The sequence below is a fragment of the Sturnira hondurensis genome, unplaced genomic scaffold (assembly GCF_014824575.4).
Source record: "Sturnira hondurensis isolate 20B ecotype Veracruz unplaced genomic scaffold, ASM1482457v3 Scaffold0017746, whole genome shotgun sequence".
Taxonomy (NCBI): Eukaryota; Metazoa; Chordata; class Mammalia; order Chiroptera; family Phyllostomidae; genus Sturnira; species Sturnira hondurensis.
The window spans coordinates 308-15825 of record NW_028090377.1 but is presented as its reverse complement, the minus strand read 5'-3'; the positions used below and the strand labels follow the sequence as shown (position 1 = coordinate 15825).

The following is a 15518-nucleotide window of genomic DNA, read 5'->3' as shown; positions in this document are numbered from 1 at the left end:
TTGGCTTGATAAAATGGACTCTTTGATGTAAATGAGTGCCATTCACTGAGTACCTACTTTGTGCCTGTTCTGCCAAAGGCCTTACAAATATTTTTCCTATTCCCACATTGTCCTTATGGGATCGTTTTTACTCCCGTTTCCAACTGAGAGAAACACTCGATAGACCTTCAATTTTAGTCATAGTTTCATCTAAGTGAAGGTAGTAAAAAGGTTATTTAGTTTAAGGCAGAAGTTCTCAAGGTCAAATCAAGGGGCCTCTGAGGGGATTATGAGACTCTTTCAGGGGTCTGTAAGGTCAAAATTATTTTCATATTAATACAATACTAAGACATTATTTGCTTTTTTCACTCCAACTCACTCACAAGTATACAAGGTCTGTCCGGAAAAAGTCCAGCCACTATTAATACAACAAGAATAGCTTGCATGACATTGATGTAACCTGGCAGCCAAGGAGAGTGGACTGGAATGCACATGTGTGAACAATGACAGCTTCACTGTACTAGTCAGTGGGGACAGTAGACGCTATTGAGTGAGCATGTATGTCCTGTGTGGAAGTTCCATTCAAAATGACTGAGTGAGTAGAGCAATGAATCTGCATTAAATCTTGAGCTAAGCTTGAACATTCCTCCTCAGAAACTATCTGGGTGATTCAGAAGGCTGAAGCTAAGGGGCAACTGGTGATTGGCTGCTTCATCACAGCAATGCTGCCGGCTGCCGCCACTGATGGCAATTGGGAGAACTGTGTGAGGTCTCCAGGTGCCTCCTTTGGAGAGGAGGACTGAGGTGTCACTGTCCTATGTACAATGGTTCTTGTATCTTTTACCTTCTTTAATGTCTGTATTTTCATATTGCATGACTGGATATCTTCTGGACAGACCTCGTGTATGCCCTGGCTCATGTGGCTCAGTGGATTGAGCACCAGCCTGTGAACCAAAAGGTCACTGGTTCACTTCCAGCCAGGGCACAAGGCCAGGTTGTGCCAGGTGCCCAGCAGGTGGCCTGTGAAAGGCAACTGACTGATGTTTCTCTCACACATCGATGTTTCTCTCCCTCTTTTTCTCCCTCCCCTCCCCTCTCTCTAAAAATAAATAAATAAAATATTTTAAAAAGACAATATATAACATGAACATCAAGCTCCAAAATTAACAGAAACACTTTTTAAAATTTTATTTATTTATTTATCTTTAGAGGGGAGGGGAAGGGAAGGAGAGAGGGAGAGAAATATCAATGTATGGTTGCCTTTCGTACGTTCCCCTGCCGGGAACTGGCCTGCAACCCAGGCATGTGCCCTGACTGGGAATCAAACCACGATCGTGTGGTTCGCAGGCCCGTGCTCAATCCACTGAGCTACACCAGCCAGGGCAGAAACACTTTTTATTACCTCATTTGTTCCTCACAGAAGCCAGAGGAGATGAAACAGTGCTGAATGACCCCCACCCCACAGAGGAAGAGGAAACAGTTTACAGAGAGACCTAAGGGCACTGGCTCTGACACCTGCCAGAGTTGAATTCAGGCTTTGTCATAATTTCCTCATTTGTAAAATGGGAATAATTCATCCTGTGAAGATTAAAATACGATTGGTTGCTCGTTCATTCACTCAACAGTGTTAGTTTACAAACGTTTAACACACACCACAGGAGGTAGCAAGGATGAAGTAGTCGCAAGTGACACAGACACAATCTGCGTCCTCACGGAATATACAGTTAGGTGGGAGCTAAGGCATTTACCACAGAATCACACAGATACACGTGGGAGTCCGACTATGTGGCGTGCTTTAGTTTTATGAGACCGTCAGACTGTGTGGGAGAGATAAGCCGGCGCAGGAAGTCATGGGGGTCTTTCTCAGAGGATGTCACAGAGCAGATCTGAAGACGTAATAAGAGGGAAAGAGAGGGAGCTTGAGCAGGCCAGGTGCAGAGATCTAAGGATACTGATATTGGGGTTCCCCTAAAAGGCCTAGCAGGCCACCCCAGAGTGAACCCCGAAGTTGTCAAAAACTGCCTCAAAGACTATGCAGGGGAAAGAAAGCTTTAAAATAAATCCTACTCTGATACCTTCAGAATGAAAAAAAAGGAGATAAAGCACAAAAATCTACTATAAAAAGGAATATCCAGGGACTAAAAAGGAACAATGGATATTAAAACCACGTTGAAAAAAGTAAACCCTTAATAAAAGTTGCACTACAAAGTTGAAGTCTTCCAGACAGTAATGCATAACAAAGGAGAAAAATAAAGAGAAAAAAGGAATTCACAGAATTAGGCCAGGATATCTGACATCTTAATAACAGGAGTTTCAGACAGAGAAAATAAAAAGGAAGAATGAATCCAAGAACCAAAGGCATACTGAGAATATTATATATGCTTCTAAAAAGAAAAAAAAAACTAGATCAGATACAAAGAATCAAGAATGAGAATGGCTTTGGATTCTCAACACCTACTTAACAGAGGAAGAAACAAGAAAATAAAGAGTACTGACTTCAATATCTGAATAAAAAATGGCTTCAACCTTTAATTCCATACCCAAATATCAGCACAGAGTAATGACATTTTTATAAACACAGTATCTCACAGGTCTTACTTCCCATGTTCACTCTCAAGGAGGTACCAGAGGAGACACTCCCAAGAACAGAGTGAACCAGGAGAAAAGGACACATATGACACAGGAAACGAGGTCCAACATAGGACGGGGCAAAGGAAGGTCCCAGAATGACTGCACTACACAAGAGGCAGAGGGCAATGAATCCAGATCAGAGACGCGAGACACAAAAACCAGACGTAAGGCCATCGCTAAGTTCCCATCGACTGGCAACCTAAGAACGGAATGTCCGAGAAAGGTGAGAAAACAGAATGATCAGTTGTTTTGATTCTGAGAAGGCAGGAGGGGCTGAGGTATTAGCCAAAGCAAAGGTGAAAAAAGATCATCTTTGGAAAGGAGGAGTAACAGCTACGGAGACCCCTTGAAGTCTTGAACACAGACGCAGGCAGGTAATGGGACAATGATGGAATTCCCTTTTAAAGGCCTTTATTTTCTCTGTAAATTAGGAAGAAAGACCACTTGCTAAGTGTGAAAGTAAAAGGGTACGCTTAAGGTTTGAGAAGAAGGAAAAAAGTTGAAAAATTGTTAAAAATAGAAGAGGAAGTTAACCAGAAAAATACAGTAGGAAATGTGAGCAGTGGTAAGGGTCCATTTGAGATGGGTTCCACATGGATTCATGATTACGAATCTGCTGTTGCGAGATGTTCTTCGGCAGAACTCAGCTGTTTAGGGGCAGGTACAGAAAAGGGGGTTATCTGAGTTCACCCAGAGTTGGGGATTCATTTCATTTACGGGCTACAGCAGCGATTTTGAACCTTTCTCATTACCTGACACACACAAACTGATCACTAAATTTTGCAGCATGCCAATATATATATTATTGCTGATATGACAAAAATAGATATAATTTTGACTCATTTGCACTAGATGGCTGTGATTGTGCTGGCTGTTGTAATTTTTTTATTTAACAATCTAAGGAAAAAGAGGTCAGTGCCCCTGAACAAACACTCAGGTACTGCATGTTTTAAATACTCTTGCAGCACACTGGCTGCAGACAGCTGGGCTTGCGTGTCATGTAAATAACGAACTGTGAGCTCTGACCAGGAGAATGAGAACGGGTGAGATGCCTGAAGTGATCAGGGTGATCCGGTGAGATATTAAGCATTATTAAAAAAGACAGCTATTATTACTAATGACGGTCCTCTAGCAGAAAGTGATTTATTTGAGTATCTAATATGCAATCACTTCTCTCCCCTTCCAGACTGAATTCTTACAGGATGAGGAGAGAGCCTGACTCATCTTTGCTTCTTCTCCATGTCCAGTCCAGTAGCTGCCATACTCGAAGTAACTATTAAGCATGTTTGATTAAATCAATGAATCGAATCTCAGGGTTCCAAGCTATTCACAGAATTTTCTGAAAAGGTCCTAGTTAAGGCATTGTAACCTTAACAACAGTTCAAAAAACAGACATTTCCAAGAAAGGTACTAAAGGGCCGGCTACTCCACAGTCAAGTCAATGATAGAAACTTACTAAGTAGCTAACAGGATGATTAATGGGAGTTTTCCAATACTGCAGATGACAGAATTAGCATGAGAAAGAAAATGAATTAACATGCACAACATGAAAATTAAGGTACACTTTCTCATTTTTAAGGAACAGAAAGAACTCCTGCTTCTCTTTTTATCATTTCAGTACCCTATAATAGTTCATGAAATGAGTAACCTGAAGCATAACCTATTCAAATGCTGATCAAAAACAAATGCTTGGTCTGAGAGCAACCAAGCCACTAACTTCTGAGTTTGGGGTTGAGGGCAGATCCCTAAAATAACACCATACCTTTCCTGGTTTATCAAAGGCCATACAGAGGGTTTTAAGTAAGATATCTTTTTTGGCTACAGACCCAATCAAAGAAAAAAAACCATAAAGATTTTGATTTTGCTGCTGCTTAAACTAATATAACATTCATTTTAAAGCATCCAAAGAAGAAAAATATATAGTTAACAGCTTTGATTTAACAATAAAAGGATACAGGGAATATAATCTTAAGTAAAAGCTTTACTAAAAATCTTTAATAAACAAGTTGTCTGACACCAGGTTACAACAGGAGGCCAGGTCTCCAGGTGGCCCCTGTAAGTCTGACGCGCTATATGAGATACTAAAGCAACCAATGAAATATTAAAATGCCTAAACCTTTAGTTCCCACACTTTATGGAAAAATGCACATGAAGTTCTCCTGTGAGATGTCAAAACAATCCCTTGCCTCTCTCACCACCTGTATTCTAACTAGCAGAAGTCAGAACAGGACAGAAGCTAGGGAAAGGGGATTTCGGTCAGTGAACAAAAAGGAAATAAAAAATGCAATAGGATACTTAGACCAATTTGACTCTCTTTACGGCTCCCATTTCCCCCTGAAGTCCCAGGAAATGTCCTGCCTCTACTCTCAACCAGAGAACTGCCCCAGAGCCTCTCTAGACAAAGGGGCGCCCCCTCCTGCTGCATCCCCATTCTCAACACCTCGGATTATAAGGCAGACAATCCAATGAAAGCAACCTATCTGGTAGTCATTAAGGGCAATGCCTTTGAGAGGGAGGGTTGAAAGTATAGGAGAAAGAATAATCAAATGTTTGGGTTCTTGAGAAGACAAAAGGGAATGAGATTTAATTCAAAGTACAACTTGTCTACCAGTAACAAGGGGAAACCTGGGAGCAGGTTAAGAGGTTTTCTTCTTTTTCACCCCTTTTCCTTAACGTTGGTGGAAGCCAAACATCCATACAGTGTGTAAACAGGAAGAGACCGAGGTGGAGTCTGGGCGTGCAAGAAACTGTAACCCCGTCGGTCTGCACCGCAGAGGGACACCCAGGGCAGCGACAATGTCACATAACCAGGAGACATTTTTTTCTTGATTTTCCTTAGGCACCCCCAAATCATAAAGTATTAACATGCAAGTTTACCTATCAATTAAAATTACAGAATTTTAAAAACCTAAGCTTTTAAAAATAATCTTATATATTAACAACTCTCATTCAGTGAATATCTGCTGCTGCTGGAGAATAATACAGTCCTTTACTGTGACGTGGCTTTACACACTTTCTTACACTAAAAACTGATTCAGAATTACCTGACACACAGGTGGCCCAAACAGTATCAAGTATATTCCAAGAAAATGAAAAGTAGCCCTGACGCTATTCTTCCAACTTAATCCCTGTGTACTGAACACCGTTTAGCAACTGCTCTTGCCTTTCATGAGACAAAGTTACCACAGGTACCAAGGCTGTTTTACCTTCATCACGTTGACTAAGTCTGTTTGGTAGTAGCGCTCCTGGTGTGCATTCGCTGCTGCTAACGTGAGAAGGTAGTCATTCCTCGCGTGGGTAGCTTTGGAATTACACTCAGTTCGCCGAGCTTTTAACTAAAACAATAAAAGGAAAAATCAGTGCAAACTAATATCACACTGCAAAACATATGAGAATACCTTGCTCAGTTGGCAATTAATGGCTCCTCTATAAAAGAGTAACCACATGGAGAAACATTTATATGCATATAACAACTATTCAACACTATTGAGGAATTAAACAGTGACTAGAACTACTAAACCTAGTAAGAGTATTTTCAAATATTTGTTACTTAACATAACTTCCAAAGCTTTATCAAGAACTTCCGGGGGGTGGGTTGGCATAGGAATGAAAGACAGAAAACTGTACTTGAATAATAATTAAATAAAAAAATTAAAAATAAAAAAAAAGAACTTCAGAGTATTTTGCTCATTTCATCCAGATGAGAAAATAAAAGTCCCCAAATTAAGTACCTTAGCCTATCTTCAAAGACATAGGTATATCTGTTGGAGTTAGAAAATAGTTTTTAAAAATTCACTACTAATAATGTGCCAAAAGGACTGCATGCTACTTGAGTGCCTGGCGGCCAGAGCCAGGTCACTAAGTTTCCTTATCAGCACTTCACTGCTTGAGGGTCCTACAGGAGAAAACCGCTCGTATCTGGTCCAAAATTTCTGCTCAGGGTGTAAATCTCAATGAAATGGAGTTCTAAATCCCCTGGGCTAAGTCTCTTACACTGAGTTAAGGACATAAAGCCACCTGAGCAGATAAGGTACAAACTGTAAAGCAATCTGGAGAAGTAGGTACTGTTCGAAGTGTTGACTCTGGGGTGAACCGACCCCCTGCAAATGAACCGGGAAGGAAAGTCCTTCTCTAAGTTACTACCTTTAAAATGCTTCTTTGGAGTAGCTCAAAATAACTGACCTCCACAATCAAAAGACCCAATTGTTTTGTGTTTTTCAAGATAAGATTTCTCAATTGTGAAACACAGTTTTCAAAGTCTCACCTTCACACTTGCCTTCTGTAAACTGATTCTTGATTGAAAAAGACTAAGTTTAGATCTGTAAAAAAAACCAAAAAAGGATGGTAAATAAAATCATCAAATTATATCATAATAAAATATTTAAATATTATAATCACTAAACTTTTTAAAAGTTACCCATTTTCACAACACACTTCTGAAAGAGAACTAAAAAAAAATGGAAAACCAAGATCAATGATTATTTTCGTTCCTTTTACTACAGGAAAAATTTAATATTATGGTGAAACAGGAAATACTGATATGAATAAAATAAAAATACTCTGCATGACAAAAATCAATTAGACAAATCCAATTCATTGGTGTTTCATAATAGTCAAGAGTCATTAAACTACAGGTTACTCCCATATCATACAATTACACACGCTTTAGTTCCTGCAAGGAAGTTCAGAGCCCAGGGACCACCGACCGTGGAAACAAAGTTCCAGCAGCGTGTGACAGGCTCCGCCGCCGCTGCCAGGAAGCCCACTATGTGATACTGACAGGCTCTAGAAAGTCCTTCATTCCATTATTTTTCCCATTAAAAGTTCTTATTTGGGTGCCTGTGTGCGCTCTCTACTCTTCACAAAGTATTTGGAATACAATGCGAAAGCCCCTGGACTCTCCGCCCTATATGATTTTGTTCTATTTTATCTTCTTTTATCATTCTTTTATCATTATTTCTCTCAATCCCTTTCTGTATGGGAGAGGAGCCATGATCTAAAAGTCAGTAATAAACATGCTGGCTTTATCCAAACAACCACAAAGAAAGTCAACAGACAAATGTGAAGGAACAATCACCACTCCCACGACCAGTGACTTTTGAAGCTGCGATGTTTGTCTTGACCGCAGTGTCATGGCGATCGATTGCCATGGGAGACTTCAGTGCTTGTGCCAGCAGCTGTGCCGCAACGTGAGGGGAAGCTGCAGCCACGGAGCAAGCCAGTCTTTGCAGAACCAAGTGAGGAGGCGGCAAACGCAGCCTCCCGTCTTCTAACGGGAGAAACATGCAGGGACGCACAGGGATGGGGCCAAAGTACTTCCCCACTGTCAAAAAAATTGGGTCCAAGATATTCCTGCTATTTTCTACCTTGCCATATAGCTACTTCATGGGTTTTTTGTTTTTAATTAGACTTATATTCATTTTGATTTGGAAAAGCAAAGGCCACAGACTTTAAAATTTGAGAGGGCAGGTGCAGGGTTAAAATAGGTGGTTTGGGGTTTTTCTCAATTCTCCTCTTTTTGTTGCCATTATCTCAATAGTCTGAGTTGCACCTGGACTTTCCAATGTAAGGCTTTAAGTTTCTGGTTCCTACTTCATTTGGGAATCCTCATATAATTCTCGTGTGGTACTACAATAGCTACTAGTAATCAACAGAACAATATGGTTCCTGTCCTCAAAGATTACTATCTAGAACAAATGAGATATATACGAATAATAAATTATTTCTCATCTGCCTCCCAAATGTTGATATTACTTAAGGTTCCAAACTCAACTTTTCATCTCATTTTATATGTGATTTCATCTTTCTAACTATCATCTGAAAGGCATTTAACTTCCAAAGTGAGAACTTTCCACCCAGATTCTCAACTGCAAGTGACCTAGTGACATGAATCCCTACCAAACATATTCACACTAATGTTCTACAGGTTTTTTAGAACCTTCATACCCCAAACAGAACTAACCTTGGCCTTCAAACTGCATCCCTCTTCCTGCGAGGTGCACATCCCTCCTAACACGCACATCTCACCGCCTGTCAGATCATCTATCAAACTACATGCGGTCCAGCTCTCACGTCCCCTTCCCAACCTTCTCATCTCTACTTAGAGAAATCATATTCATTCTCCAAGACTGCATCTAAACATCACTCCTTCTATCAAGGTTTCCTTTTACATTAGGCAAAATTAATCTGTCTTCCATGATTTGTACTGTCTACAACTACTGTAAATACAGTAGCCACTAGGAAAGTGACTTCGGGTCCTTTTTTAAGTTTAACAAATCATAACGCCACTCTTAAATACATCTGTCTTTAATTCTAGGTTTTAAATCTCTTCAGGGCACAAAACTCACCTTACTCATCTCCGTACTCACAGCACCCAATATAAAGTAATTATTCAATAAACAATTAGTGAGCAAGTGAAGATGAAAAGGCACTTCTTATTCTGTAGTTGAATTAATTTTCAGAAAAGCCACACACTGAACTAAAGGGTCTAATTTGCTGTACCCCCTTTGAATCTGGGCCATATTAGAAGGCAGCTCCCGTGACCAGCACCTGTGATAACCTGACCCTGTCAAACCCAACCCTCTCAGGAACAGCCTGCAATCTCCTCATTTCCACGCTGGTGGCCCTGGCTAACGTGGGCATTTCTGTATCTTCTACAAATCTGTCAACTCTCTGTTCTACAATCCCTGAGAGTTTTAACAAACAAGTTCCTAAAACCTACCATAACAGGATATTCCTAATGGAGATCACCTGATCTAAATATTTTGGGTCTCACTGGGACCTGGCTGGGTAGTTTGTCTGGTTAGAGTGTTGTCCTGATGTGCCAAGGTTGTGGTTCTGATCACTGGTCAGGGTTTATACAAAAATCAACCAACGAATGTGTAATAAGTGGAACAACAAGTCAATGTCTCTCTCTCTCCCCCCTACTTCCTCTCCCTCTAAAAAACTCAATAAAAACAATGGATCTTATTGGGAAAATGGGTTCATTCACTGTACAGGAAATGTCTGTATGCTCACAAAAATAAAATAATAAAGACAATAAACTAAGGGAAATAGAACATACAGAATGTATTTCCTAGTAACACTAAGTACTTCATGAATATGCAACTACCACCCCTTGGTACCAAATACACTCCTCAGGAGAACTCAAATTCTCACAAGTTACTTACAAGATTGCTTAATTTCTTGCAAACAGATAAAAAATATTAGAAGGACACTCCCCAGGCCTTGCTAGTCCGTACAAGTGTTCATAGCCTTTCGGATTTCATGACTCAGTTCCGACTCCTAGATTTTACATGGGTGAGCTCACCGAAGGGAGCCTGAGCTCCCCACACAGACCTCTTCAGAGCCCCGTTCTATAACAGGCTTATTTTTTCTCAAGCTGTCACTGAGAAATCTCTACTGCTTGCTTTATGAGCTCCTTCTATTACCAACTGCCACTTCCTTCTTTTCCTAATTATTCTCAAAATAGAGAATTTGTAAATCACAAATATGGAAGTAAAATTCACACAGTTGGTAAAGCAGACATAAAAAAAAAGTACATCTGTTAGAATTTCCCGTTGGAGAAAAACTGCACCCAGGCAGGGCGCCTACAGTGCAGTCAGCGGTCCTGTCCACGTGGTGCACCCATGACCCTCCACGGGACGGCTGAGGACGGGGAACTCCCAGCTACAGTCACCTTAGCGTCTAGCACGAGAAAAAGGAGGCTCCTAAGCCCTGAACACCACACACCATGGCAACTTCAACTAGACATTTGCTAAGCTTTCAGTACCATGTTCACTTGTCTTCTTTTGAGAATTCAATTTGATGTAAAAACTGACTGGTCAAATCTTCTCATTTTGCTATATTATTTTAAGTAAAATCAGCTAATGTAAAGGAAAATTTTGATTTAAAGTCCGTAACACTTATAGGTAAGATGAAACCACCGTAACCTAAGAATGAGTCTATGCTAGGTATTAATGGAAAACAAAGCATTGGTAAAAATAACATTTATTTGCATAATCACTTCTTCGGAAATGCTGAAACACATACTTTGCCTCGATGTCAGCTTTCTCCCGTACTGCTTGAGCCATCTGTTCAGTCTCAAAGTACTTCTTTTTGCCTTTAGCTAAATCTTTCACTGTCTCTTGTAATTCAGTTTGGATCTTTGTCAACTGGTCCATACACTGTAAAAACACAAAGTGCAATTATTATGATTTCCGCTTTCAGGCTTACAGAAATGGGTTGCCCTAAGGATGGAAACCCAGGAGAAGTCAGCACTCCAGTCTCCTTCAAATTGAAAAGTAAAATCCAGTGAACAGCTGTTACTCCAGTTTCAAGTAACATATGATAAAGGGGCACAGCTAGCTAATGACTCTGTTGGCAGACGTAATCTCTGAGCGCTGATGGCTGAGACTAAGGAATGGCATAAGGAGAGCAACAACACAAATGCTCTTACTGTTGGAGCCACCATGGCAATAAAGCAAAAGTATAAAGCAATTCTGTGTTTCTTCATGATCTTAATCATATTTCTCTATATGTCTGGGTATCTGGTAGTGCAAAGGGTACTGAAGAATTCACCCCTGGAAAAGGAGTGAAATCTGAGAAGTCTGACCTAAGCCCAAGGTGAAGGACAAAAGCAAGAAACCTGGGCACCACCGTAATGATCATTACTCACAAATCTCCCCAGCTCTTTGGAGACATGTATACATTCCAGACAGAACAGACACAATCACAACTCCAAGAAATGTTAAATCAATAAACTTATAATACACTGGGGCCAAAGCAACACTATTATGGGTCCCTTCTGAATATACAATGGGGAATAATTTTCCCTAGATTAAAACAAGCCACTGAAAATTTTCGCCAGACTGAGGCCAGTTCGGGGTAGCCCCCATCAGAAAACTCGTGAGGCTGGAACAGCAGTCAGGGGTTGGTGTAGACGGACAAAAGCTCAGCAGGCAGAAGAGATGCTGGCAAGGGACCACTGTGTCAGGCTGCACAGTGTGGAGAAGAGCAAGGATAAACTTGAATAAACTTGAACTTAGCCATGTGACACACAGGGCAGAGGTTCCCAGAAATGGTTAGATGTCAAGAACGGAGCTACTTTACAAAGAAGTGAGAGATCTGGAAGGCTCTCTGTGGGCACATTTACTGGGCACTTTGGGGTCAGGCTGTGAATAAAGGGTTAAAAATAACACCTCTTTCCCCTCTGCCTGGAAATTAGAGCTTTAGGTCTGTGCTTCAACAGAAACCCGATGAAGACACAACATCAGCTGCGTTATTTGGCAACATTGCTTGTGGACCCTTCAGGGTAAACTGCATCAGTTTGGAGAAACTATACATGAACTATAAATATTCATGGTGAAGTCTTGGCTTTGGGCTTGAGCATGGTGATTCCTGTATCTGGACATGCCCCCTTGCAGGAACCTCGGAAGCTCTGCGTGTAGAGCTGTAATAAAGACGCTATCTAGTCTCCTTCAGGGCCTGTGGCTACCCCTGCACACGGGAGTCTCATTGTCCCAGGCCAGATGTGTCACCTGGGGACCCAACAGAGTAACTCTGGTTGGCTGTGTAGACTGAGGTTTGCACTGGTGAAAGAACTAATCCTACTATGCTGGGTAGAATGCTGGGAGCCAAATGCTGGTTAAGGAACCGTGGTCCCTGTCCTAATGTCCTTCTCAATAAACCTCCTGCCACACGCAGCCTATGATAATCATGAGAGTCTGAATGCTTAGCACCGTTTTTAAGAAGGTTCCCTGCAGCCAATGCAAGGCACTATGCACTGTGCTGAGCACTTCATAGGGATTATTCAGTCAGTTCTCCAAATGACTCTGTGATAAAAGTATTCATATATTAGTCCCATTTTAAAACAAGGATACGGGTTTAGAGAGGTTAAATAATCTGCCCAAAGTTGCACAGTGAGGAAGTAGTGATATCATTTACCACGTAACCACTATAGCATGTACTCCAGTTCTGAAGGCCAAGTTTTTAAGGTCTCATATACACAGATAGTTTATCTCAAAATAATAAGCTTAAAAAATGGACATATAATTCCCTTAACACAAAATCTACCTTTTTAAAGGGTAGAGTTCAATGGTTTTTAGTGCACTGACAAGGATGTAAAACCACTACCACTAATTCCAGGACATTTCCATCGCCCCAGAAAGAAAGTCTGTACCCATCAGCCACCACTCCCCATTCCTCCCCATTTCCCCTACCCCAAGGCCCTGGCAACCACTGACCAACTTCCATCTCTATGAACTTCCTTCTCTGGATGTTTCGTATAAATGGAATCACAGAGTATGTGGCCTTATGTGGCTCACTTCTTTCATTTAGCAAAATGTTTTCAAGGTTCATTTATGTTATATTGGGTGTAAAGTCTTCATTTCTTTTTATGGCTGCATAATNGCCTTTTCTGCATCCCCTGCTGGGAGTTGGCCTGCAGGGAACCAGCCTGCAACCCAGGCATGTGCCCTGACTGGGAATTGAACCGCGATCCTCTGGTTCGCAAGCCTGCGCTCAATCCACTGAGCTACACCAGCCAGGGCTTGGATGTTTCGTATAAATGGAATCACAGAGTATGTGGCCTTATGTGGCTCACTTCTTTCATTTAGCAAAATGTTTTCAAGGTTCATTTATGTTATATTGGGTGTAAAGTCTTCATTTCTTTTTATGGCTGCATAATATTTCATTATAAAAAATATACTTAAATAGTAAGCTTTTATCTTGCAGAAAAATCTGTCTTTCTCCTTAATTTTATTAGTCCTTATCATATACAAACCTCTTGTCTAATAAGTAATACCATGACAACCTGACAGCCCCACAGAGGACTGATAAACATCCCAATAACCCCACGTTCACAGGTGTGAAGAGCTGAGACAGTGCTCCAAGGCTACAGGTAGGTATTAAGAACCCAAACTGAAGCGTGGTCTGAAAGATACAACTGTGTTTAATGGGAAAATGGTATCAATTACTTAAAAGAGGCCTCAAGTATAAGGCATTTTATCCATAATATTCATCTGAAATAAGCTTGGCCTCAGAAAACTAATCAATGAGGGGAAGCCCAGGAGTCCTGTGCTGATGCTGCACACGCAATGAAGGAGTTGGCTAAGTTGAACATTTTGAGAGGAAACTGAACATAGTGGGTCAATGGTTTTCCAGGGGACTGGAAACCATATACGGATAGGGTCTCGGTATATCCACGCAAAGTGAACACCACAGGTGCCTGTATGTGAGCACAGTGAGCACATACGTATACATGTATGTACACACACACAGCTGCTCACCCCTTACACCTGACATCCAGACCCTTTGAAGAACAAGACATGACTCCTTAGTTGTGGGTAAGCAAACATCTTACAGGGATAACTTAGTTCATTTTCATCTATAAAAGGCCATTAGTTAGAGTTTCCATATGCAGCAATCCCTCTGCTGAGAATCTACCTGAAAAACTTGAAAACACTTATTTGTAAAGATATATGTATCTCTATGTTCACTGCAGCGCATTACTCACAGGAGCCAAGACATGGAAACAACCTAAGTGCCCTGCGGTGAATGACTGAATAAACCAGATGCAGCTCATATATACAATGGAATGCTCCTCAGCCATAAGAAAGGATGAAAAGTTGCCATTTGAGACAACATGGATGGATCTTGAGAGTATCATGCTAAGTAATATAAGTCAGTCAGAAAAGGATAAGAATCATATGATTTCACTCATATGTGGGATATAAAAGAAAGCAACAGATCAACAAAGTCATAGACAACAGTATGGTGGTTACCAGAGGGGAAGAGGGTCAGGGGAGAAGAGGGTAGAGAAGGTCAAACATGACCAGAAGAAGATGGCGGCGGAGTAGGACAAAGGATTTCACTTCCCTTCATGGGCCGGAGAAAAACTGGGCTGCTCTGCAGAGGAGCGCAGTGAACACCCAACAGGGACCCAGCATATAGGAAGGCAGGACCCCAGAAAGTGTAGTGGACACTGAATGACCAGAGGTTGAGGAGAGGAGAGGACCGCAGATCAACAAGGTACGAGGAACAGCGCAGAGGCTGCAGGCCCTCCACCGGGCTGCACCAGGGCCCTGGCAGGGCCGCCTTGATCTCTCAGAGCCGAGGGCGGGCAACAACAAAAACCCTGGGAGAGAACTAGTCACCGGCACCCTCTCTAACCAGCAGGGCACAGATTGGAAAACACCAGGAGAGATCGGTTTGCCTGTAGTGGCAGAGAGAGGAGTGGGCATTGGGAAGCAAACCAGAAAGCTCTGATAACCCATGGAGTCAGGCTGTGGTTACCAGTTTGGGGAACTGAGCGGCCCCGGCATTCCCAGTAGCCTGAGCCGGTGCTCCCCACAGTCTTGGGGAGCTTTGGGATACTGGCAGTGCCCCTGGAAGAGCGCCAGTCACCAGCTCCCTCCCTACCCAGTCGCTGCAGACTGAGAAGCACCGGGAGTCCGGTTGTGGTTACCGGCTTGGAGATTTAGGAGTCCCCTTGCATTCCAGGTAGCACGCATTCCCGGTAGTGAGCATTCCCGATAGCAGGGGACTCGAGCCGGCGCTCCCACAGTCTCAGGGAGCTGCGGGCTACTGGCAGGGCCCCTGAAAGAGCGCCAGTGGGGAACTGAGAGCTCGGGACTTGAGCCTGTGCTCCCATAGCATGGGGAGCTGCAGGCTACTGGCAGGGCCCCTGAAAGAGCACCAGTGGGGAACTGAGAGCTTGGGACTTGAGCCTGTGCTCCCACAGCCTTGGGGAGCTGCGGGCTACTGGCAGGGCCCCTGAAAGAGCGCCAGTGGGGAACTGAGAGCTTGGGACTTGAGCCTGTGCTCCCATAGCATGGGGAGCTGTGGGCTACTGGCAGGGCCCCTGAAAGAGCGCCAGTTGCCAGCTCCATCCCTACCCAGCTGGGCTCAGACTGAGAAGCACCGGGAGT

The 15518-nt window shown here is 42.3% G+C and overlaps 1 protein-coding gene across 2 annotated transcripts in view; it reads right to left on the bottom strand.

Annotated features, from left to right (window-relative positions):
* The window catches only part of FCHSD2 (FCH and double SH3 domains 2), a 99901-nt gene extending 89098 nt beyond the window's left edge, over positions 1-10803 (bottom strand). For both annotated transcript variants that reach the window (XM_037068684.1, XM_037068686.1), the window contains exons 1-3: positions 10642-10803; positions 6875-6929; positions 5817-5945 (exon numbers count right to left, since the gene is read on the bottom strand). In XM_037068684.1, the coding sequence (XP_036924579.1) occupies positions 5817-5945; positions 6875-6929; positions 10642-10772 (315 nt within the window). In that variant the 5' untranslated portion in view covers positions 10773-10803. The remainder of the gene's footprint in view (positions 1-5816; positions 5946-6874; positions 6930-10641) is intronic.
* Between the last annotated feature and the right edge of the window lie 4715 nt (positions 10804-15518).